This window comes from Oratosquilla oratoria, chromosome 1 (genome assembly GCF_046742065.1).
Source record: "Oratosquilla oratoria isolate Oo_2021 chromosome 1, ASM4674206v1, whole genome shotgun sequence".
NCBI classification, from domain to species: Eukaryota; Metazoa; Arthropoda; class Malacostraca; order Stomatopoda; family Squillidae; genus Oratosquilla; species Oratosquilla oratoria.
The window spans coordinates 77,533,552-77,559,962 of record NC_134777.1 but is presented as its reverse complement, the minus strand read 5'-3'; the positions used below and the strand labels follow the sequence as shown (position 1 = coordinate 77,559,962).

General features: G+C 41.0%; 1 protein-coding gene across 6 annotated transcripts in view; it reads left to right on the top strand.

Annotated features, from left to right (window-relative positions):
- The window catches only part of LOC143041056 (BBSome complex member BBS7-like), a 157,266-nt gene that overhangs the window by 46,511 nt on the left and 84,344 nt on the right, over window positions 1–26,411 (top strand). For all 6 annotated transcript variants that reach the window (XM_076212825.1, XM_076213094.1, XM_076213064.1 and 3 more), the window contains 3 exons: window positions 4,755–4,951; window positions 5,092–5,278; window positions 17,171–17,255. In XM_076212825.1, the coding sequence (XP_076068940.1) occupies window positions 4,755–4,951; window positions 5,092–5,278; window positions 17,171–17,255 (469 nt within the window). The remainder of the gene's footprint in view (window positions 1–4,754; window positions 4,952–5,091; window positions 5,279–17,170; window positions 17,256–26,411) is intronic.

The window sequence follows — 26,411 nt, the reverse complement described above, 5'->3', positions numbered from 1 at the left end:
AGGAAAGCTTCTTGGAGCTGTCAAGAGTTTTTATGAGAGTAGTAGAGATTGTGTCAGGGTTAGAAATGGAGAGAGTGAGTGGTTCGAGGTAAAGGTGGGACTTCGTCAAGGAAGCGTTATGTCGCCCTGGCTATTCAACTTATACATGGATGGGGTAGTGCGAGAGGTAAATGCAAGGGTAGTGTGTCAGGGATTGGAGATGGTTAAAGAAAATGGATAAAAGTGGGAGGTGATCCAGCTGTTGTTTGCGGACGACACTGCGCTTGTGGCAGGATCGGAGGAGGGATTGAGGAAGTTGGTAACAGAGTTTGGGAGAGTATGTGATAGAAGAAAGCTAAAGATAAATGTGGGTAAAAGTAAGGTGATGAGATGTACAAGGAGTGAAAGTGGCAGTAGACTGGAAGTGAGCATAAAGGGAGAGCGACTGGAGGAAGTGGATAGTTTTAGATACGTGGGTGCAAATGTGGCAGGAAAAGGTGGAGTGAAGGTGGAGGTAGAATGTAGATTGAGAGAAGCAAGTAAATGCCTTGGTGGATTGAAGAGTGTAATGAGGAATAGACATTTGGGAATGGATGCTAAGAGGAGACTATATGAAGGAGTGATTGTGCCAACAGCACTGTATGGGACAGAAACATGGAACATAAGAGAGGAAGAGAGAAGGATTTTGAATGTGTTTGAGATGAGGTGTCTGAGAAGTATGATGGGGTTACTAGGCTAGATAGGGTGAGAAATGAGGAGGTGAGGAGGAGAACAGGGGTGGAAAGGGAGTTGGGAGATAGGGTTGATGAAAGAGTATTGGGATGGTTTGGACACATGGAAAGAATGAGTGAAGAAAGACTAGTAAAAGAGGTATGGAAGGCAGATGTGGAGGGAGTGAACATGAGGGGACGTCCTAGGATGATGTGGATGGATGGGGTGAAGGGGGCTTTGGAGAAGAGGGGAATGTCGGTTGAGGAAGGACAGGAGAGGACAGAAGACAGGGGTGAATGGAGAATGGTTGTATATGGACAATGTTGTGATGCATGAGGTAGAATGGGCGGGGGGATGGGGGATGAGGTAGTATGTGTGAGCAAAATTTGATGCAGCCCAAAGGGATTTCTCTGTCTTCTTCTTTTATGCATGGGGGGATGGAGAGGGAGGGTCGCCGATTTAATGAAGCGGCCTTGCTGTGGATGTGCTGTGTCTTGCGACACTGCTTCTGACCCAGGGCAGTGGACAAGGTGCAGGGATGACCCGTCATCCAGGAGGTGCTAAGATGGAAGGGAGGGTGGAGGGGGTGTGGAGTGTATTTAGGGATGGAATGGGTGGGAATGATTTTATGCCTTTTCCTTTTTGGCTACCTCCCTTGTAAGGGGAAAAAGCCTTGGTATATGTATGTATGTATAAAAGCCCCAAAAAACACCTTTACCTTTTCCTAAAGTTTTGTCACATATCCGCCTTACCACAAAAACCTGATCCACCTAACCCCTACCTGTCCTAAACCCACACTATTCCTCACCAATTACTCCCTCTGTTCCTCTCCTGATCCTCTCAATCAAAAACCTCCCAGCCTTCTCAACTACACTCAATAAACTGATCCCACTGAAACTACTACACTCACGCTTGTCCCCTTTTCCCTTGTACAGTGGAACTATACAAGCACTCCTCCAGTCTTCCAGCACTCTACCCTCTTTGAGACAAACATTAAACCACCTCACCAGCCAGTCCACGATCACTCTACATCCCCTTTTTAGACACTCCACATGACACCCATTTAACCCAGGTACCTTTCCTGCTCTCATCATTTTAATAACTGTTTTCACCTAATCTTTTCTTATTTCTTCTCCATTTTCTTCATTCATCACTGTCATTTAGTGCTTCCCACTTCAACTACCTTTTCATCCCTATCCTTCTTCACATTTAGCAACTCCCTAAAATACCCTGCCTATCTTCCTCTTACTGCCATCTCTTCCATTATCATCTCTCCATCTACCGTATTTTTCAGACCATAAGGCACGGGAAAAATCCTTAAAATCGGACAAAATCGGGTGGTGCACCTTATCGTGTGGTGCGCCTTATGTGTGGCTTCAGTGTAAAAAAATGCCTCGGATAGTGACGTACTATTTTGACACGTTTCGTAGCTAGCCTGCTGACGGCGACAGTGCATGATAGGCCTAGCAAAAGTTACAACCAATTTATAACCAAGATGCATGTATCTTGACAAGAAAATTGCGAAAACTTAGACAGTTTTCGGGTCCATGCCACAGCATTCATTCACGCTATCATGGCTATGACATGATAGCGTCCACAACACAGACAGCCATTTTGCATTGGTATAGTCTCGCTCCACTCAGACTGTAGTCATTTGGGTATTTTTTTAGTTTCGATCATGGGCGCAATATAGCAATATAAAATTAATTATTAATTTTGTAAATTAAAATGTATTAATGTAATATGCAATTTTGTGGGCGGAAATGAAAATAAAAAATACCTTGCTACAAGCAAATATGCTAATGAACGAAGTCGGTAGCATAGGATCGGGACGCCAACGTCTCTCACGACAACGACAACGAGGACGAGCCTGATGACATTTAATTTGCAGGTAACGATTTATTAAACACAGGTTAGGTTAGACGAATTTATCACCCTTTCATATCTTCGACGTCGGCATCTATCATAACGAACATGGCGTACTATTCGTCTGACACGACTTCGTTACTTACAAAATCTGTTTCAGCACATTTTTTGTTTTTTATTTCCGCTCACAAAATTGCATATTACGTTGATACATTATAATTTACAAAATTAATAATTTATTTTTATTACTATATTGCGCCCATGGTCGAAACTAAAAATTTACCTTCATTTGTAATCTTGTGTTTTTAAGTAAATAGAGAATTCCGGTAATAAAACTGCTAATGTTGGTTTTATTCCCCACAATTCCCGTAACGTGTTTGTTGTTTTTTAGGAGTATTGACCAAAATAAAAATATATATCATTTTTGTAATTTTGCTAAATCCCAACCGATTTTTCTCATTCAACAACGAAAATGTTGTTCTGAATGCACTCATATATGCATGATTATCCGATGACGAGACCAGGTGCGCCTTATGGTCAGGTGTACCTTATGTAAGGACAGGGAATAGCAAATTACGGGTGCGCCTTATGGTACGAAGCGCCTTATGGTCCGAAAAATACGGTACACCTTTTACCTTTTTTTCTCTACTTGATTCACCTCCTCTTCCCCTCTTAATTCCCTTCCAAAACATCTTTTTATTACTTTCAAATTTTTCTGTCATACTCGTCCCCCATTTCACATCTTTGCCTCCTTTGTCTTATATTATATGTCTCTATTCTTTGTACTTTTCATGTGATTCTCTCATCCTATTTTGCAACCACTCTGTGAATGCTCATTTCTTCTCTTCTACAACCTTCTTTGCTTCATCATCCCACCACTCACTACCCTTTCTTCTATTTCCTCCCATCCTCCTTGTTCCACACACCATTTTTGCACACCTTGTGACTTCCTGCTTGTACTATCCCCATTCCTCCTCTACTCCTAGTTCTACTCTATCCTTCACTCCCATACTTCTCTACGGAGCTGCCTAGTGTAGGCCTTATGGTCTCTTGCAGTCTCCTTCATTCTTATGTTCTTAAGTGCATATGGGCCTGGTAGTGAGTTTTAAGTGCATATGGGCCTGATAGTGAGAAGAGTGTAGAGGAAAGGGAGGCTTTTTGGGTAGATTTAAATAAGTGCATAGAGGGTTTAGGGAGAAATGTCAGTGTAGAGGTATTGGGAGATCTCAATGCTACAATAGGAGATAAACCAGAAGACAGAGTGGTTGGGAAGTGTGGAGATCCAGGAAAAAATCATAGTGGAGAGATGGTGGAGATGTGTCTATAAAGAGAGTTGATGATAAATACAGTGTTTAGGAAGAAAGTCAAGCATAAGTATACATGGGACAGTGTGGTGGATGGAAGGGTGGTAGATGAGGCTTTAATGGACTATTTAGTGGTAACCAGGAAAAGTTTTGGATGTACATGTTCTAAGGGGGGAGAGTGGGGGAGTATCAGATAATTTTTTGATAGGTAAGTTGAGAGTGGAGGATAGATGGAGAAAGAGGAAAAGGACAGAAGGTAGGTGCCTAGAATAAATGCTTGAATGAGAAAGAAAAGAATTACAAGAAGAAGGCTATGTTCTTACACAACAAAAATCATGTAATTCACTTGCATTTGAAGCATAGGTAAAGGTAATTAGAATTGTAAATTCTGTATATATGTGTGTATATATATATATATATATATATATATATATATACATATATATACATATATACATATATATATATATATATATATATATATATATATATATATATATATATATATATGAAAGCATCTCCACCAAAATTAGTTGGTATTGTATATATTTTAATGGAAATATTTAGCTTCCTATGGTGCATGGTGATTTTATCACATCAATCACATAAATAGCTAGCTGTTAAAATAGGACTTCATACACTTTACTGTTTGACAGTATTTCACCACAATATTCAAATATAGTTATCTACACATTAAAAGTGTGGATTATAGTAACATGTTCATTTTGAATTTGTATTACTTCAACATTATTGAAACAGCTTCATATACAAACTACTATTTATTCTCTCAGTTTTCTTGTATTTATTATGAGCTGATTTTTGATGATTTAAAGGAATATCCTCATATTATCAAATGGTGTATCATGATAAATAAGGACTTGTCTTTATCTCCAGACAAAAATCCTGGTTCCAGTGCTTGCATGTGAGGATCGTCTTCTCCGTGTCATGAAGGACTCAGAGGTGCTCTATTCTGTAGAACTGCCTTCAACACCATCTTCACTGCAGTTGTTCTACAATGATGGTGGAGAACAAGGGGACCAACTTCTTTATGGAACTAATGATGGAAAAATTGGACTTGTGCAACTTGGAAGGTTAGGACCAAAGAGAGAGAGATATTCTTTGTTTTCTTTTCATGAGACACATTTTGTTTGTATCTTTAGAATGTAAAAAATGGCATGTGAATGGTAATTACATAGCATCTAATAGGACGGGATTTCATTTAATCTTTTAGGGGTTCTGCTCTTCATCGTTGGGTGACAGAAGGAAGTGGTAAAGGTGGAGGTATCATGTGCATGGACCACTACGACATGACTGGAGATGGTGTGCGAGACCTCATTGTGGGACGTGATGATGGGACAGTGGAAGTTTTGTCATATGATGATGGAGATGAATCAGAACCAACTCTGAGATTTTCAACAGTTGAGAAGTCTTGATTATTATTAATTTATTTTTACTCATGCAGAAATGTAGCTTGGTTTATTGATTTTGTTTATATTTTTGACAAAAGGTTGTTTTATTAAATTAAGACTCCCAACCCTCTCAGTTAGGGTTGAAGTCCTCAGCAGAATGAAAATGGCTCCCAATTATCCAAGTAAATCTATAAAGTTTGCCACCTTATTTAAAAGTTGAAGTTAATGTATGTTTTATATATATATATATATATATATATATATATATATATATAAATACATATATACATACATATATATATATATATATATGTGTGTACCAAAGTCTTTTTCCCCCTTAAAAGGGAGGTAGCCAAAGTCAAAGGGCATAATTCCATTCCCACCCATTTCATCCCCACCCACTCCACTTCCATTCACCACCTCTCCTTCTTTTCTTGGTTCCTCCTGGATGACTGGTTCTTTCTGCATCTTCCCCATTGCCCTGGGTCATAAGCAGTGCAGCAAGACACAGGGGGATGGAGAAGTGGGTTGCTGATTAGATGAAGTGTCCTTGCTGTGGATGTGCTGTGTCCTGCTGCATGTTTTATATAAAGGAGAAAATTCTTATACTTTTGTCTATCTATATACCAAGAGCTTTTCTCCCTTATAAGGGAGTTAGCTAAGTCAGAGGGACATACCTATTCCCACCCATTTCACTCTCCTCCACCATCCCTTCCATCTTTCCCATCTCAGCTCCTTATGGATGAGAGGTCATCCCTGCATCCACCAACTGTCCTGGGTTAATGCGCCAAGACACAGTATTTTGACAGCAAGACTGCTTTGCTTCATCACCCCCCTCTCCATCCTCTTATGCAGAAAAACAGAAGACTGGGAGAAATTCCTTCAGGCTGTGTCAAAATACCATTCACACACACCAACCACAGTTGAAGCAAGACGTGCTGGAATGAACGCTCTGAACCCGCTATTTAGCAACTCTTAAATGAACGAATTTGAAAGCAGACCTAGTTGTTTACAAAGATACGGTGATGGAAGAATGTATTCACTGTGACCAGAACGTATACGTCTTTGTATCTCCATTTTATATATATTTATATATATATATATATATATATATATAATGGAAAAAATCAAAGAAACTCTGAAAGACAAAGAACCAGCAAAAAAAAATGCTTGGAAGAAAGCAGAATAGAGATTCCAATTGGTGTCATTCAGGGAAAAAAATACTTTTTTTTTTCCAGAGCCATTTTTCATTTTTTTCTAAATTTCACCAGAGCCATTTTTTTTTAAATTACCAGAGCCATTTTTTATAATTCCAGAGCCATGTTTTTGCAGGTTCGATTTCCTTCAAACTATTGGAAGGCTAACTCATTACTCATGTGCATAAAAAATATATATTTCTTTAAACAAATCAGCCTTTAATTTTGGGGGGAGGGGGATGGGTGAAACTGATCGGCAGACACAGTGCCTCTGTTTCCACTGGCAGTGGTTGGGGGGTGGAAATGCACGACAAGCCTTGCAATACACCGTTAGAGTACCATCACTGCCCCAATCCACTTCAAGCCAATCTAGGTTCCACGAGCGTATATTAGATTCATGCTTTACTGGTTTTCGTTTTCCTTGGCCCTTGCCCGTAGAGTTTGAATTAGGCTTTGCTGGTCCAGAAGCGGTTCCTGCCATCAAAACACTCTCCCTCGATTCTGAAAAGACTGAATCTGAGGGCAAACCATCTTCACTCATCTTCGCTCGCTTCACTAGAAATCGCTCCATGATGTACGATCATCGAAAGTTTGGCATGGACGTGACGTACGAATGTAGACCTAGCTAACGAACCATTTTTTATATTTGTATTTTTTATTCTCCCTCCAAAGATCCATATTTATGAACTAAATATATATCAAATGTTCATATTTATATTTAAATTTATTTACTTTCAATTACTAACCAAACATTTGATTCTATTTTGTTTTCTCATAAATACGCGAACGAGGTTATAAATGGGATTTCCCAGTTTCGCTCCTAGGACTCGAGCGAGTTTGCATATGTACAGTGTACATATGCATGCGGTGATGTGGTATTGGGTATGGTACATTGTACATGTAGTCAGCACGTTGATTGGGCAGCTTGCTGCATGCAACCAATGAACTTCCCTGCATATAGGTACCATGCAATTCGCAACTAGCGACATTATGTAGCACGATAGTCGTGTAGAGTCTAGTCAACATGTACTAGTATACGCGCGCATGCAGCTGATACGAAACTAGGCTAGGTAAGCCATTGAACTCTAGCAGCTATACCGCGTACACATACGTACGTACATCAACAAATTAAAGTTGATTGATGCGTTGCGTTTATGATATTGATTGATAATGTAATGATTGATCATGGGTAAGTTGTGTTTGCTCTAATCCTTTCATCAATGGTGATGGGATTCAGGTATTGCCAAATAATGGATAATGCATGAAAAACGTTTAATCTTGCCGCGGGAGCGATTTTTTTGTGGAGGATCGCTCCCGCTATTGGATTTGCAAGAGCGATATTGGAGCTTTCCTGAGCGAAATCACGCATCGCTCCTGTGTATTTTTTTCGCTGGTGTTATTTGAAAGAAGACGTGTCTTTCTCAAACACCAAGGGAATACCAAAGGTTTGAAAGAGTTTTTTTTTCAGGGTTTGAAGGGAAAGGAAATATTATGCATAGAGGGTTAAAAATGGATAGAGAGCCCAGGTATAGAAATATAATGAGAAATAGAGATATTAATGACATTTTGGATGAATTAATAGAGCTCAAAAGTGAGTTTAAAATAATGTACAAAGAAGTATCTATGGTAAGGAAAGCCAATGAAGAGAATAATAGGGAGATAGATGACTTAAAAAAGGAATTAAATAAATTAAAGGGAGAAAATGAAAGGTTGAAAAGTGAAGATATAAATAGGAATGAGGCATTAAAAAAGGAGATAAAAGATCAAATGCAAGCAGTGACTGAAAAGGTGGAAGAAAAAAATCAAAGAAAATGACTTACAGGAAATAAAGAAAAAGTGGAAGGTTGAACAGAAATGTCAAAAAGTATCCTTTAAAGATATAGAGGAGCAACAGGTCAAGGAGAATGCCAAGGAAACGGTGATCCAAGTAATTAAAGAGAAAGGCAACTTAGGGACACAGTGGATAAAAAAAGATGCATTGTAATCTATGGCATTAAAGAGAAGCATGATGTACCTAGATATCAGAGGGAAAAAGAGGAGAAAGAGATCACTAAGGAAATTCTGAAAGAATTACAAGCGGAAGGACAAGGTTTGGATAGGGAAATCAAGGAGACCTATAGAATGGGTAGATACTCTAAAGAAAAACAATACAGGCCACTGAAAGTAAAGCTTAGATCACAAACAATTGCAGAGGAAGTACTATCCAGAACAACGAAATTAGCAAATAGTGAACAATACAAAAATATATGGATAAAAAAAAAGAAATGAGTGAAGAAGAAAAAGAAAAAGAATTTAGAAATGAAGGGAATGAAAAAAAAAAAAAAAAAAAAAACAGAAACTGAAAAGAATTATTTTTTTGGAAAGTGGTGGACCTGAGGCTGAGAAAAGGAAACAAAGCAGACAGAAAAAGACGAGGAGAAAGGAAATTAGAAATAGCTTATACCAATATAGATGGAATAATTTCAGGAATACATACATATACCAAAGGCTTTTACCCTTACACGGGGTGTAGCCAAAAAGAAAAAGGCATAGAAACCACTCCCACCCATTCCATTTCGTATATATTCCACTCCCCTCCACCCTCCTCCCTCCCTCTTATCTTGGCACCTCCTGGATGATGGGTCATCCCTGCATCCTGTCCACTGCCCTGGGTCAGAGGCAGTGTCGCAAGATGCAGCACATCCACAGCAAGGGCGCTTCATAAATTCGATGACCCCCCCCCCCTCTCAGTCCCCCCATTAATTATTATCTGGCCTTAGAAAAACCAGACATAATGGGAATAGTGGAAACTAAATTAAAATGTACTCTACCACCCGCCACTGTGGGACAAGGTTTATACAATTGTTGGACAAAGAATAGAAAGGATAAACAGGGTGGCAGAGTATTAATTTTGACAAATAAAGATTTAAATGTAGCCAAAATAATTGAAGGAGAAAATAATGTAGAATCAATTGAAATACAAGTTGAAAGCAAATATATGAAGAGTAGAAAATTTGTAGTTGTGTATGTGCCCCACAAAACACAGTCCTGGACAGAAGTGATCATTCCAAAATATTAGAAGATACAAAATACGAATTAACTAATATACTGAAGGACTGAGGAAATATAGTAATAATGGGTGACTTTAATTCAAAAGAAATATGTTGGGAGGAAATGACAGTGAAGGGTGGAGAGGAACTCTGGGGCAACGTCCTGCTTGATATGACCATCGAATACACAATGACTTAGTGGATAAGGGAAAATACCAGATACAGAGGTAGTGAAGAACCATCAACAGACCATGAAATTGTCGACAAAATTGATTACAAAACTCCGATAGGAAAGAGTGACCATGTACTAATAGGATTTGAGTTGAAAGAGGAAATGGATCAAAGCAGAAATTATAAACATAGAATAGGAAGACTATTATACAACAAAAATTTTGAGAAACTCAAAAAATTCTTTTGCAACGCGAACTGGGAAAAATTCCTAAATGAAGAAGCAGGGATAGAAGAGAAATGGAATATACTAAAAGAAATTCATAATGAGGGAGTGAATAAATGTGTACCACAACAAAAAAAAAGAAAGAACATACATAAAAAGCTGGTACAACAAAAAATGTAGCGAGGCTAAGGATAAAAGAGATAGAGCTTGGAAGAAATGGAAAAAATACAAGAAAACAAGGAATGGCTAATGTACATCAAACTTAAGAAATGATTATGTAAAAATACGCAGAGATGAAAAGAGAAACTACGAGAAAAAAATAATAGAAAAATGCAAAGAACCCAAACTATTTTACAGGTATGTAAATGGCAAACTGAAAAATAAACAAGAAATAGAAAAGCTGTGCCAAGGTAAATATGAATATACAAAAGAACTGGAAATGGCTGAAATTATGAACAACCACTTCAAATCAGTATTCACAATAGAAAACTCACCTAACTGTGAGGAAATAGAGTGATATCCCCCCTCAGTGAAATCAGCGGCCAAATGAAAACCCTTGACGTCAGGAAATCACATGGTCCAGACGGAATTGCAAATTGGATACTGAAAGAATGCATGGAGGAATTAACAGATATAATATACAATATAATTAAATTCTCACTTCAAGAAGGAAAGGTGCCACAGGACTGGAAGAATGCAAGCATTGTACCAATTTATAAGGGAGGAAACAAGGAAGATCCATCAAATTACAGACCAGTCTCCCTGACAAATACAGTAGCAAAAATTTGTAAAAAAAAGTAATCAAAAATAGATGGGTTAGACATTTGGAAGAAAAAAACTATACTGAATCCAAATCAATTTGGATTCAGACAAGGAAGATCATGTACAACAAACTTGATCTGCTTCTACTTGAGATTAATAGATATAATACAAGAGAGAGATGGTTGGGCAGACTGTGCCTTTCTGGACCTACAAAAGGCATAAGGTAGCACACAAGAAACTAATAAGGAAAATAGAGTCAATAGGTGGCATCAGAGGAAAATTATTGGAATGGATGAAAGACTTCCTGACTGGGAGGAAAATGAAAGTAGTAATAGAAATAAATTCTCAAATTGGAAAGAAATGAAAAGTGGTCTCCCGCAGGGATCATTACTGGCCCCAATCATGTTTGCCATTACATAAATGACATGGATGAAGGAGTAGAATGTTATATGAATTTCTTTGCAGACGATGCAAAAATACTAAAGAAAGTAAGGACAGAGGAGGATTGCAACTCATTACAACAAGACTTGGACAAGATCTGGAAGTGGACTCAAAAGTGGGAAGTGGAATGCAATATCAAGAAATGTAGTATAATGGAATTTGGAAAAAGTAAAAACAGAATATCGAGAGATTATAAAATTGGTGAAGAGGTAAAAAAAGTAAACTCTGAAAAAGACCTTGGAATGATGATCAGCAAAGACATGACACTGGACAAGCATATTAATAAGATAGTTGGAGAAACCTACAATTTATTGAGGTCAATAAAAGTGGCATTTTTCTATTTCGACGAGGAAATAATAAAAAAAAATTTTAACTACACTAATAAGACCAAAACTCGAGTATGCAGCAACACTATGGACACCCAGTACCAAAAAGAATATAAAAAAATTAGAAAGAATACAAAGAGCAACAATAAAACTGACCCCAACTCTTTCCAAAATGACATATGAACAAAGACTGTCCAAATTAGAATTACCAACTCTGGAACAAAGAAGGGAAAGAGGAGACCTACTAACTATCTATAGAATTATGAAAGGAATGGAAATCTTAGATAAGAATGATTTATTGAAATGGGACAATGGAAAAACAAGACACGAAAAGGAACTCAAAAAAGGTAATTACAGAAGATATCTGAAAAAAAATAGCTTCCCACACAGAGTGATAGATACTTGGAATAAATTAGACAAAGAAACAGTGTGTGCAAACACTATTCAAGATTTTAAGGAAAAACTTGATGCCGAAAGATACAAAGATGGGTCACTACAAGCATAGCTCCCTTCCCGTATAATACAACTAGGTAAATACATAAGCACCCCCTACCCCTCATCCCCCATTCCCCATCCTTCCCTTGCATAACAGTATCATCCATACACAATCATTCTCCATTCATCCCTATCTCCAGGCTTCTTCCTTCCTTTCTTAACAGACATTCCCATCTTTCTCAAAGCCCCCTTCACCCCACCATTCATCTCATCCCCTGTAATCCACACATGTTCACTCCCTCCACCTCTGCTTTCCACAACTCTTTTACTAATCTTTCATCACTCATTCTTTCCATGTGCCCAAACCATCCCAATAATCTTTCATCAACCCTATCTACCATCTCCTTTTCCTCTCTTGCTCTCCTTTATACATTTGTAAAGTAACAAATTGTTGTCTGTTGAGGAAGGATGGGAGAGGACAGAAGATAGGGGTGAATGGAGAATGGTTGTGTATGGATGATGATGTGATGCATGAGGGGGAGTGGGTGGGGGATGGGGGTGATAGAGTATGCATTAGAAATAAATTGATGCAGCCCGAAGGGATTTCTTCCCGTCTTCCCCCTTTCTACATGAGGGGACGGAGAGGGGAGTTGCCGAATTAATGAAGCGGCCTTGCTGTGGATGTGCTGTGTCTTGCGACACTGCTTCCTACCCAGGGCAGTGGACAGGATGGAGGGATGTGACCCATCATCTAGGAGGTGCCAAGATAAGAGGGTAGAGAGGGGAGTGGAGTATGTAGTAGATGGAATGGGTGGGAGTGGTTTCTATGCCTTTGTTTTTTGTCTACCTCTTGTGTAAGGGGGAAGAAAGCCTTTAGTATATGAAAATCCATGTGAACAAGTTCCATAAACACAGCAAAGGAAACATGGACTGGAAGTGAAGCGTTTATTCCTGACGTTTTGTCTATTGACTTTCTCAAAGGAATGAGCATACTGGATACGTGCAGTTTATATACATGCTTTGCAGCTCAAGGGGGTATGCGAGCGTAGAATGCTGTGTTCTGATTGGCCCGCTGAGACGGCCAATCGTGAAGCTCTATACTCGCCGAGGATTTAGCCCAGGTGAAGCTCCCAGCCTTACTGTTGATGTTGGGACGAGTAGTGATGTAAGCAACTTCTATGGATTTTCTGGTCTTCTTATCCTTACCTTTGTGTAATACCTTGGCTCGGTTCCATTGTGGGAGGTGTCCAGATTCGTCTACATACACTACCATTGTGTTGGTGAGCCTATGGTGACGAAGGTCGGCCTTACGTTCCCTGATCCTTGTGTTAAGCCCCCTCTTTATCTCTCCATAATATGCTTTATCACATGATGTGCATGGGATCTTATACACGACACTGTCCTCACTCCTCCTCATCTTGGTTCCGCTTTTTAGTAAATCACCAATCTTTGTTCCCGATGTTATCACTGCTTTTACTTCTGTGCTCCTGAGCATTCTAGTAATGTCTCCTATCTTCTCAGAGTTAGGAAGCGCCATGTATGATGTTCTGTTGGTGGCGTTGCCTTCTCTTTCTTTTAACCTGCTTATGTGGATGATTTCTTCCGCTCTTCGTCTTAAGCTCAGGATCAAGCCCTTGGGGTAGCCAAGTTTCAAGAAGGCCGCGATGACGTATTCGATTTCCTCCTCCAGGAATTCCTCACTGCATATCCTGTAGGCACGCAGGAAGAAGCCCATGACTACCCCCTTTTTCGTCCTCTCATTATGTGCCGACAGGTAGTGTATGAAGTCGTCACGGTTCGTAGGCTTTCTGTAAACCCTGAATTGGAGGCCCTCAGTTGTCTTTATTAACAGGGTATCCAGAAACAGGAGCTTTCACTCTTTTTCCTCTTCCATAATGAATTGGATCTGCGGATTCACTCTAATTGTCTCCTGATGTCATCCAGGTCTGTCCTGTTTGGAACGATTATAAGCTCATCGTCCACATATCTGAGCCATATTGCCCTCCTTCCTACGATATGAGAGTAGTGGTCCTTCTCTTGGACCTCCATAAAGAGGCAAGCAGCCATGGCACTCAGAGGTGACCCCATTGCTAGGCCACTATGCTAAAGAAACTCTTCTCCCTCGAAGGTGAATGAACCAAAGTTTACGCACATGGATACCAGCTTCATGAAGTCTCCCCTGGGCAGTGGCAACTCCTCTTCGTCCATGTTGATGACCACTCTCCACACTGCCTCCAAAACGCCATCTGTGGGAACTTGTGTGAATAAGGACTTTACATCATAACTGGCCATTTTCTTGCAAATCATGGTTGTCCCCTTTAAGCTGCACAGCAGGTCCTCTGAGTTTCTTAGATGAGATCCACTTATGGATCCCATGGCTTTAGATAGGGGCTTGGCCAAAACATTAGCTAGTCGGTGGGGGGCACTGCCGATCCCTGATGTGATAGGCCTCATGGGGACCCCTGATTTGTGGGTCTTGGGAAGACCCCTCATTGTTGATGGGTGGGGGTCCTCCTCCATTAGGTGTTTTAGTCTGTGTCCCTTCTCTGAGCCTCCCAAGATCTTTCTCACCTTACCGTTGAAAATCACAGCTTCCTCCTTGGTGTAACCTGGATGTTTCTTCGTGTATGTGTCTCCATCTTCCAATGGCTGCTCCATCTTCTCCACGTAATCTGCTTTGTCCATGACCACAACGCTGCCCCCTTTGTCTTCTTGTGAGATGAAAATGCTGTTATCCTTACTGAGTTCCTTCAGCGCTGCGATGTATCTGCATGGGAGGGACCTCGGAAGACTGGCAGAAAGGGCTATGCAGCATGCCGTGACCCCTTGTTTGAATCCCTTTTCAGCCTCGGTGTCTGACCAATTACTGTTTTTCAAGATGTAGACCGTGAAGCTCTTGTTATCAATCCCTGTGTCAAACTTGAGACCCAGGGATAAAGCCTCAGTTTCTGTGTCCGTCAGGGGCCTGGTCGACATGTTGTTGATCAAATCTGGTCTCCCCACTGTCTGCCATTCGCTGCTCGCACACAATACCTGTAACTTTCACTGGAGCCTCACCTTCTGTGCCATATCCTCTTCCTTCAGTCTTGTCATGAGGTAGTTGGTGAGATGTGTATGTTGCAGATTGTTCTTGATCTCCTCCATCCCGTACTGAAGTTGCTTGAAGCTCTCTTCCAAGTATATCCTCGCACTCCAAGAAAATGGTGTGGTATTACATCTGAGGTGTGGCAGCATCGATTTTGGGACCACTTGCTCAGCAGTGCAATCTAGTAGGAAAGCTCTTCAGTTCCTAAGACTCTGTAGTTTCCTCCTTGTATGCAGCTCCCTCTCCACATTGTCCAGTTCACCATTGCCGTCTGAAGACAAATAAAAATCCATGTGAACAAGTCGCATAAATACATCAAAGGAAACATGGACTGGAAGTGAAATGTTTATTCCTGATGTTTTACAGAAAGCCTACGAATCGTGACAATTTCACACTACCTGTTGGCATATAATGAGAGGACGAAAAAGGGGGTAGTCATGGGCTTCTTCCTGCAACGCCACCAACAGAACATCATACATGGCGCTTCCTAACTCTGAGAAGATAGGAGACATTACCGTATTTTCCGGCGTATAGTGCGCAACTTTTTTCCGTTGGAAGGGCCTAAAAATGGGGGGTGCGCGTTATCCGGTGGTGCGCATTATCTATGGCCTACGATAAAAATTCTACGGCTGTGTGTGTAATTTTTTTCACAACGTGACGATGTTGGCCGTCACAAAATCGGGACGGCACACTTCTCCGTGACGTTCCGTGAAAACAAGAAGAATAGCCATGGTGACATGAAAGAATACGCCAGCATGGGCTACCGTATATAAATATTTGGTATTGGTAGGTATCTATCGAATCTTATTTTTATATTTAGATAGGCCTAAACACCATGAAACATGATCAATATTCATGATATTTGCCCATGTTCACAGCATCCTAGTTTGAATTTTTATGTTGGCTTTGCTGCTTCACTTTAGGTATGGTACAAATTCCGTTGCGGCCGTTCATAAACTCGTGTCAAACACCTGACTACAACACCCTCTTTCCGGAGTTATATCAACTAAACGTCACCTCGATGAGAGACTGTCCTATTTCACCTCTGTCATTGCAGGTTCAAAGCTAAAACGAAACAGTCTGTAGTTTGTTTCAGTATTAAATAAAAAATGGTAAAGACGAATTATTTCCTCAAGATATAAAATGAACATTTTCTGTAAAAATCCCGAAATTGTTCTGTATATTTTACTTTCAGTGAAGTTTTTTTAGATCATATTTCCTACAAACTATTTAAGCTACAAAGTAATAAGGGACCAACGCACAACATGAGTCATATACCGGTACATGTAGTTCCGACTTTTTCTTAGTTGTGTCCTGATTAATGCCTAAACTGACACTTAATTTAGTGACAAATCAACAGATTTCCCTGCGGTGGCTCTAGCCAATGAAAAATACTTCTCCATGTAACTTCGTTCACATGATATAAATACCAAGGTAAAACTGCGTTATAGACAAATGCAATCGGGCATGCGCGTTATACGTCGGTGCGCGCTATCTGTGTACTGAGATAACGAAGTGCATGGGTGCGCATTATAACCCGATGCGCATTTTAAGCCGGAAAATACGGTACTAGAATGCTCAGGAACACAGAAGTAAAAGCAGCGATAACATCGGGAACAAAGATCAGTGATTTACTAAAAAGAGATCGGTGATTTACTAAAAAGCAGAACCAAGATGAGGGGGAGTGAGGACAGCGTCGTGTATAAGATCCCATGCACATCATGTGATAAAGCATATTATGGAGAGACGAAGAGGGGGCTTAACACAAGGATCAGGGAACATAAGGCCGACCTCCGTCACCATAGGCTCACCAACGCAATGGTGGTGCATGTAGACAAATCTGGACACCTCCCACAATGGAACTGAGCCAAGGTATTACATAAAGGTATGGATACGAAGACCAGAAAATCCATAGAAGTTGCTTACATCACTACTCGTCCCAGTAATCAACAGTAAGGCTGGGAATTTCACCTGGGTTAAATCCTTGGTGAGTTTAGCGCTTCATGATTGGCCGTCTCAGCGGGCCAATCAGAACACAGCGTTCTACGCTCGCATACCCCCTTGAGCCCAAAGCATGTATATAAACTCTGCACATATCCAGTATGCTCTTTCCTTTGAGAAAGTCAATAGACGAAATGTCAGGAATAAATGCTTCACTTCCAGTCCATGTTTCCTTTAGTATATGTATGTAACAAATTTTATATCTTATATATTCATTTGTGTCCTTTACTAGAACTGCAATGAGAGCATAACATCAGTTCAGGGAGGAGTTGTTGGCAATGGTGGTTATGATGAAATTGTGGCTTCAACTTACACAGGTAAGTCATTAAATTTTAAAGCATTTACTAAAGATATGAATAGTGAATTTTATGTGTTATATTCCACATCCAAGTTTCATTTATTAGTGAGGTATCAGCACATGTAGAAAAATTAACTTTTAACAGTAAACCATTTTTAGTTATACAAGTACACAACCCTTTATCTGAAACCCTTGGGACCAGCTGCATTTTGGATTTTGAGATTTTTCAGATTTTGAAACAAATACTAGCTGTCCCAGTGAAGTTTAGGTAGCATTCCACTTACAAATATTTTTATTACAGCAGAAACTGTCTGGAGGTATTGGCTGCATGTTATTGTGGCAAAGTAGCATGCAGCTGATACTTTAGGGTCTATATGGGGCACCCCTACAGACCAGAGCCACACATCATTTTGTCTGTGATAGAGGAAGACTCTGTTCATAGAGAAATAATGACACTTTTATTATACTAGAACTGTCCCTCTGTTATGCTGTCCCCCAACCCCTTTTACTGTCCTATACCATTTCTCTGAATATTCATTTCCTGTTTTTGCCTACCCTGTGGTGGAGTATAGAATGCTGCCACCAAGTCTTCCCACAGGGGACATTCCTAAAAAAAAAAAAAAAAAAAAAAAAAGTAAAGGCATAAGAGGGTATAGGAGTTTTTCAACCAGTACCCTAAGGTTTGGGTCTTTTAATGTGCATGGATGTTGTACAGATGAAAGTAAAAGGGAAGAGATAGGCAGTATGTTTGTGAGAAGAAAGATGGATGTGCTGGATTTGAGTGAAATTAAATTGAAAGGGAGGGGCAAGTGTGAGTTTGGGAGTGTAGCTGGGAGGTTCTCAGGAATGAAGAGGGGACGAGGGGGAGAAGGGATGGCTATACTAGTAAGTGAAGAGGTAGGTAAGCATGTAGTGGAGTGGAAGGAGGTTTCTTCAAGGTTGATGTGGATGAAGGTGAAGCTGGGAAGGGAGATGTATTTACCTAGTTTTATTTTACGGGATGAGAGCTATGCTTGTAGTGACCCATTTACGTATCTCTCCACATCCAGTTTATTCTTAAAATCGTGTATAATTTTGGCACTCGCTGTTTCTCTGTTTAGTTTGTTCCTGACATTAACTATGTGGGAAGCTATTCTTTTTCAGGTCTCTTCTGTAACTGTCCTTCTTTAGCTTCTTTTTGTGTCCTCTTGTTTTTCTTGTCCCATTTTAATAGGTCGTCTCTATCGAGAATTTCCATCCCTTTCATAATTCTGTAAATGGTCAACAAATCACCTCTTTCTCTTCTCTGTTCCAATGTTGATAGATGTAATTTTTCCATTCTTTGTTCGTATGTCAAAATTGATAGTGTAGGTGCCATTTTTGTCACTGCTCTTTGGATTCTTTCTAATTTTCTTATGTTCTTTTTTGTGCTTGGTGTCCATAGTGTTGCAGCATACTCTAGTTTAGATCTTATTAGTGTAACCACTATTTTCTTTACCATTTCTTCATCCATGTAGTCGAAGGCCACTTTCATTGATCTTAACCCCTTCAATACGGGCCAAAATCTCGCGGGCAGCATTAGCTGCCAGACGTGCGATGTTGCGTCATAATACTTGCATTATAAAAATTAAGTTACCACTGTATTGCTCGTTCTCTTTCACCCATGAATTTTGATAACAATAGAAAATATGATGAAGCCAGTTTACAGAGTATGGGGGTCACACAGGTACAACTGCAATGAATATAATCAAGACGCCGATATTGGCATCCTCGCGTACCCATTTGCTCCTCATGATGCCTACATAGGCGTCATCGTATCGAAGGAGTTAATAAGTTAAAAGTCTCTCCAAATAATTTATTGACATATTTATCGGGTGTCAAGTTACATGCGATGATCACACCCAGAATAAACTTTTTTGACTTCCTTGTTTCCAATTTTATATTGACCCGATATTCTATTTTTGCTTTTTCTAAATTCCATTATGCTACATTTCTTAATGTTGAAGTTCATCTCACATCTCTGACTCCATTCCCATATTTTGTCTAGGTCTTCTTGTAGCGATCTGCAATTTTCTTCTGTTCTTACTCTCTTGAGTAATTTGGCAATGTCAGCAAAGAAGTTCATGTAACAATTTACTCCCTCATCCATATCATTTATATATATGGCAAACATTAAAGGAGCCAATACAGAGCCTTGCGGGATGCCACTCTTCACATCTTCCCAGTTAAAATTTTTGTCTGTAAGTACCACTCTCATTTTTCTCCCATTTAAGAAATCCTTCAACCATTCCAGTAGCTTACCTTGTATTCCTCCTATTATTTCAATTTTTCTTATTAATTTTTTATGTGGTACTTGTCAACTGTCTTCTGCAAGTCCAAGAAGGCACAATCTGCCCTGCCATCTCTTTCTTGTATTATCTCAATTAATCTTGAGTAAAAGCATATTAAGTTTGTGGTACACAATCTTCCACTTCTAAAGCCCAATTGTTTAGGGTTTACTATTTTATTTTCTTCCAAGTGTTTGGTCCATTTGTTTCTGATGACTTTCTCACATATTTTTGCTACTGTGCTTGTAAGGGATACTGGTCTGAAGTTTGTAGGATCTTCTTTGTTTCCTCCTTTATATATTGGTACTATGTTTGTCATGTCTCTGAATATTCATTTCCTTTTTTTTCACCTACCCTCTGGTGGGGGAAGAGAATGCTACCACCAAGCCTTTCCACTTGAGTCTTAAAAGGCGACAAAAAACAGGATGGGGGATGGGATTAGGAGTCTGCTACCTGTAGCCCCAAAAGGGGACATTCCTAAAAAAAAAAAAAAAAAAAAAAGTAAAGGCATAAAAGGGTCTGGGAGTTTTCCAACCAGTACCCTAAGGTTTGGGTCTTTTAATGTGAATGGATGTGGTACAGATGTGAGTAAAAGGTAAGAGATAGGCAGTATGTTTGTGAGAAGAAAGATGGATGTGCTGGCTTTGAGTGAAGCTAAAATGAAAGGAAAGGGCAAGTGTGAGTTTGGGAGTGTAGCTGGGAGGTAGTCAGGAGTGAAGAGCGGATGAGGGAGAGAAGGGGTGGCTATACTAGTAACTGAAGAGATAAGTAACCGGGTAATAGAGTGGAAGGAGGTTTCATCATGGATGATGTGGATGAAGGTGAAGCTGGGAAGGGAGATGTGGGTTTTTGTAAGTGTGTATGGGCCTGGTAGTGAGAAGAGCATAGAGGAAAGGGAGGCTTTTTGGGTAGATATAAATGAGTGCATAGAGGGATTAGGGAGAAATGTCAATGTAGTTGTATTGGGAGACCTTAATGCTAGTGTAGGAAATGAACCAATAGATGGAGTGATTGGGAAGTATGGAGTTCCAGGTAAAAATCGTAGTGGAGAACTGATGGTGGAGATGTGTCTTGAAAGAGAGTTGATGGTAGCAAATACAGTGTTTAGGAAGAAAGTCAAGCATAAGTACACATGGGAGAGGGTGGTGGATGGAAGGGTGGCAGATAGAGCATTAATGGACTATATAGTGGTGACCAGGAGTATGGTAGGAAGAGTTGAGGATGTACATGTTCTAAGGGGAAAGAGTGGGGGAATATCAGATAATTTTCTGGTGGAAGGTAAATTGAGAAGAATAGGTGGAGAAAGAGGAAAAAGGCAGAAGGTAGGGAGGTACTTAGAGTGAACTGCTTAAATGAGAAAAAAAAATGAGAATGAGTATAAGAAGGAGCTGAGAGAGGAGTGGGAGGGAGTAAAGGATAGAGTAGGACTAGGAGTGGAGGAGGAATGGGGATGGTTCAGAGGGAGTCATAAGGTATGCAAAGATGGTGTGTGGAACAAGGAGGGCGGGAGGAAATAGAAAGAAGGGTAGTGAGTGGTGGGATGAGGAAGCAAAGAATGGTGTAGAAGAGAAGAAGCAGGCATTCAGAGATTGGCTACAAATTAGGATGAGGGAATCGTATGAAAGGTACAAAGTAAATAGAAGGGAAGTTAAGCATAAGATAAAGGAAGCAAAGAGGAGAGCAGATGTGAAATGGGGTAAGAGTATGACAGAAAATTTTGAAAGTAATAAAAAGATGTTTTGGAAGGAAATTAAAAGAGAAAGAGGAGGCGAATCAAGTAGAGAAGAAAAGGAAAAAGGTACAGATGGAGAGATGTTAATGGAAGAGAAGGCAGTGAGAGGAAGGTGGGCAGAGTATTTTAGGGAGTTGCTAAATGTGAAGGAGGAATGGGAGGGAAAGGTAGTTGCAGTGGGAAGCGCTAAGAAAATGAGAGTGATGAGTGAGGAAAATGGAGGAGAAATAGGGAAGGATGAAGTGAAAGCAGCTGTTAAGATGATGAGAGCAGGTAAGGCACCTGCGAGACCTTAATGCTAGGGTAGAAAACAAACCAATAGATGGAGTGATTGGAAAGTATGGAGTTCCAGGTAAAAATCATAGTGGAGAGTTGATGGTGGAGATGTGTCTTGAAAGAGAGTTGGTGATAGTAAATACAGTGTTTAGGAAGAAAGTCAAGCATAAGTACACACGGGAGAGGGTGGTGGATGGAAGGGTGGTAGATAGAGTGTTAATGGACTATATAGTGGTGACCAGGAGTATGGTAGGAAGAGTTAAGGATGTACATGTTATAAGGGGAGAGTGGGGGAATATCAGATAATTTTCTGGTGGAAGGTAAATTGAGAGTGGAGAATAGGTGGAGAAAGAGGAAAAAGGCAGAAGGTAGGGAGGTACTTAGAGTGAACTGCTTAAATGAGAAAGAAAAGGAGGAGTATAAGAAGAAGCTGAGAGAGGAGTGAGAGGGAGTGAAGGATAGACTAGAACTATGAGTGGAGGAGGAATGGGGATGGTTCAAGGAGGGAGTCATAAGGTATGCAAAGATGGTGTGTGGAACAAGGAAGGCGGGAGGAAATAGAAGGAAGGGTAGTGAGTGGTGGGATGAGGAAGCAAAAAATGGTGTAGAAGAGAAGAAGTAGGCTTTCATAGATTGGCTACAAATTAGGATGAGGGAATCATATGAGAGGTACAAAGTAAACAGAAAAGAAGTTAAGCATAAGATAAAGGAAGCAAAGAGGAGAGCAGATGTGAAATGGGGTAAGAGTATGACAGAAAATTTTGAAAGTAATAAACAGATTTTTTGGAAGGAAATTAAAAGAGAGGAGGCAAATCAAGTAGAAAAGGAAAGGTAAAAGGTGCAGCTGGAGAGACGATAATGGAAGAGAGGGCAGTGAGAGGAAAGTGGGCAGAGTATTTTAGGGAGCTGCTAAATGTGAAGGAGGATAGGGAGGGAAAGGTAGTTGCAGTGGGAGCACTAAGAAAATGACAGTGATGAGTGAGGAAAATGGAGAAATAGGGAAAGATGAAATGAAAGCAGCTGTTAAGATGATGAGAGCAGGTAAGGCACCTGGTTTGGATGGATGCCATGCAGAATGTCTGAAGAAAGGAGGTACAGTTATGGTGGACTGGCTGCTGAGGTTATTTAATGTTTGAGAGAGGGTAGAGTGTCGGAGGACTGGAGGAGTGCCTGTATAGTTCTGCTTTACAAGGGAAAGGGGGACAAGTGTGAGTGTAGTAGTTTCAGAGGGATCAGCTTGTTGAATGTAGTTGGGAAGGCTTATGAGAGGGTCTTGATTGAGAGGATTAGGAGAGGAACAGAGGGAGTAATTGGTGAGGAACAGTGTGGTTTTAGGACAGGTAGGGGTTGTGTAGATCAGATTTTTGTGGTAAGACAGATATGTGAGAAAGCTATAGGAAAAGGTAAGGATGTATTTTGGGATTTTATGGATTTGGAAAAGGCTTATGACAGGGTAGACAGGAAGGCACTGTGGGAGGTATTGCAGATATATGGGATAGGAAAGCTGTTAAGAGCAGTCAAGAGTTTTTACGAGAGTAGTAGAGCTTGTGTTAGGATTAGAAATGGAGCGAGTGAATGGTTTGAGGTAAAGGTGGGATGAAACACAATGGCAAACGCCGACAAGACTGTGAGAATAAACACCGTGTGAGATTGAAACCTTTATTGGTATGATGTTTCGCTTGTTACAGCTTTTTCAAGTACAGACATGGCAAACACTGAGTATATATAGGCCGACGGGGAAGGAACTGGGAGAGGTTATCAGGGAGGGGTGGGTGGTAGGTGGAGGGGCGGAGGGGGGTGTGTGTGAGAAGGGGGACGGGTGGGACTTGGTGGAGATAAAGGAGGACATTTGGGACAGTTTGTTGAAGTGGACTAAGGGGGACATTTCATACATTTGTATAATGCGGGTAACAGATGGATGATAGGAGGGGCGATGTTAAACCTGCCTCTGTTCTGCTCAATGGTTTTGAAGCTTTGAATGGTGGCCGCTTCGAGGCATTTCCTCCTCACCCTGTCTGGTTCACTAAAAAGAAGCTCTGCGTTATCCCAATCCATCAGGTGGTCGTTGGTGTTCCGGTGGATAACACAGGCGTTGGTGGTGATGTTGTTCCGGGAATCGTAGCGATGCTCCCGGATCCAGGTCTTCAGATCACGGGAGGTCTCGCCGATGTATACTTTATCACATCCAGCACAGGGTATGCGGTAGATATCAGCGTTTTTTCCCCACATCTCGTCCTGGCTGTCATTCCTTCTAGAGAGCTCTTTGATAGTTCTGCTGGACTGGCCCACTACCTGTATGTTGCAACGCCCAAGTGTCCAGGTGAGGGTGGTGGTGACGCTGCTGGCTGGAAGGATAAGCCTCCTAGCTGGTTCTTCTGTTGGTTCCCGCCCTTCAGAGCTCTCAGAATTTGTAGCCCTGAATTCTTAGAGGACGAGTTTAGGCACATAAAGGACGTTTTTCTGAAATTAAAATATCCAGAGTGCATCATCCACCAGTGTAAGAAAAAGGCACTCAAAATAATGGAAGGGCGGGAACCAATGGAAGAACCAGCTAGGAGGCTTATCCTTCCAGCCAGCAGCGTCACCACCACCCTCACCCGGACACTTGGGCGTTGCAACATACAGGTAGTGGGCCAGTCCAGCAGGACTATCAAAGAGCTCTCTTGAAGGAATGACAGCCAGGACGAGATGTGGGGAAAAAACGCTGATGTCTACCGCGTACCCTGTGCTGGATGTGATAAAGTATACATCGGCGAGACCTCCCGTGACCTGAAGACCCGGATCCGGGAGCATCGCTACGATTCCCGGAACAACATCACCACCAACGCCTGTGTTATCCACCGGAACACCAACGACCACCTGATGGATTGGGATAACGCAGAGCTTCTTTTTAGTGAACCAGACAGGGTGAGGAGGAAATGCCTCGAAGCGGCCGCCATTCAAAGCTTCAAAACCATTGAGCAGAACAGAGGCAGGTTTAACATCGCCCCTCCTATCATCCATCTGTTACCCGCATTATACAAATGTATGAAATGTCCCCCTTAGTCCACTTCAACAAACTGTCCCAAATGTCCTCCATTATCTCCACCAAGTCCCACCCGTCCCCCTTCTCACACACACACCCCTCTGCCCCTCCACCTACCACCCACCCCTCCCTGATAACCTCTCCCAGTTCCTTCCCCGTCGGCCTATATATACTCAGAGTGTTTGCCATGTCTGTACTTGAAAAAGCTGTAACAAGCGAAACGTCGTACCAATAAAGGTTTCGATCTCGCACAGTGTTTATTCTCACAGTAAAGGTGGGACTTCGTCAGGAATGTTATGTTGACCTGGCTGTTCAATCTATACATGGATGGGGTGGTGCGAGAGGTGAATGCAAGGGTAGTGGGTAGGGGATTGGAGATGGTTAAAGAAAATGAAGAAAAGTGGGAGGTGAGCCAGCTCTTGTTTACAGATGACACTGCGCTTGTAGCAGGATCAGAGGAGGGATTGAGGAAGGTAGTGACAGAGTTTGACAAGGTGTGTAAAAGAAGGAAGCTGAAGGTAAATGTGGGCAAAAGGAAGGTGATGAGATGTACAAGGGGAGAGAGTGACAGCAGGCTGGAAGTGAGCATTAAGGGAGAGAGACTGGAGGAAGTGGATAGTTTTAGATACTTGGGTGCGAATGTGACAGGAAAGGGAGTGGGGGGTGGAGGTAGAATGTTGATTGAGAGAAGCAAGTAAATTCCTTGGTGGATTAAAAAGTGTAATGAGAAATAGATATCTGGGAATGGATACTAAGAGGAGGTTATATGAAGGAGTGATTGTGCCGACAGCACTGTATGGGGCAGAAACATGGAACATAAGAGAGGAAGAGAGAAAGAGTTTGGATGTGTTTGAGATGAAATGTCTGAGAAGTATGATAGGGGTTACTAGGCTAGATAGAGTGAGAAGTGAAGGAGTGAGGAGGAGAACAGGGGTGGAAAGGGAGTTGGGAGATAGGGTTGATGAAAGAGTATTGAGATGGTTTGGACAGATGGAAAGAATGAGTGAAGAAAGACTAGTAAAAGAGGTGTGGAAGGCAGCTGTGGAAGGAGTGAATATGAGGGGGCATCCAAGGATGAGATGGATGGATGGGGTAAAAGGGGCATTACGAAAGAGAGGAATGTTTGTTGAGGAAGTACAGGAGAGGACAGTAGATAGGGGTGAATGGAGAAGGGTTGTGTATGGATGATGCTGTGACGTATGAGGGGGAGTGGGTGGAGGATGGAGGGTGAGGAAGTATATATGAGAAATAGATTGACGCAGCCCAAAGGGATTCTCCCTGTCTTCTCCTTTTCTTCATGAGGGGACAGAGAGGTGGTGTCGCTGATTTAATGAAACAGCCTTGCTGTGGATGTGCTGTGTATTGTGACACTGCTTCTGACCCAAGGCAGTGGACAGGATGCAGGGATGACCTGTCATCCAGGAGGTGCCAAGATGAGAGGGAGGGAGGAGGGTGGAGGGGAGTGGAATATGTAGGGAATAGAATGGGTGGGAGTGGTTTCTATGCCTTTTTCTTTTTGCCTACCCCCTGTGTAAAAAAGCCTTTGGTATATGTATATATGTATAGAAACATGTAAATACTCAAATAATTGGGATAAATAAAGACTTTTGTATTATTACAACTTATTTATTGAGTGATGTACTGATAAATGAAATGGTGAGATAATCAAAAACATGAATAATGAAACGGTGATGATAACTTAAGGTATAGATACACAAATTTCAATCATACACAAAATATTTCTGCAGGAAAACATATGAATATCCACACCTAAGTGGAATGAAGAGAGACAGTTAACTATATGTTATAATAATAAACTGGTAAATGATGAAATAG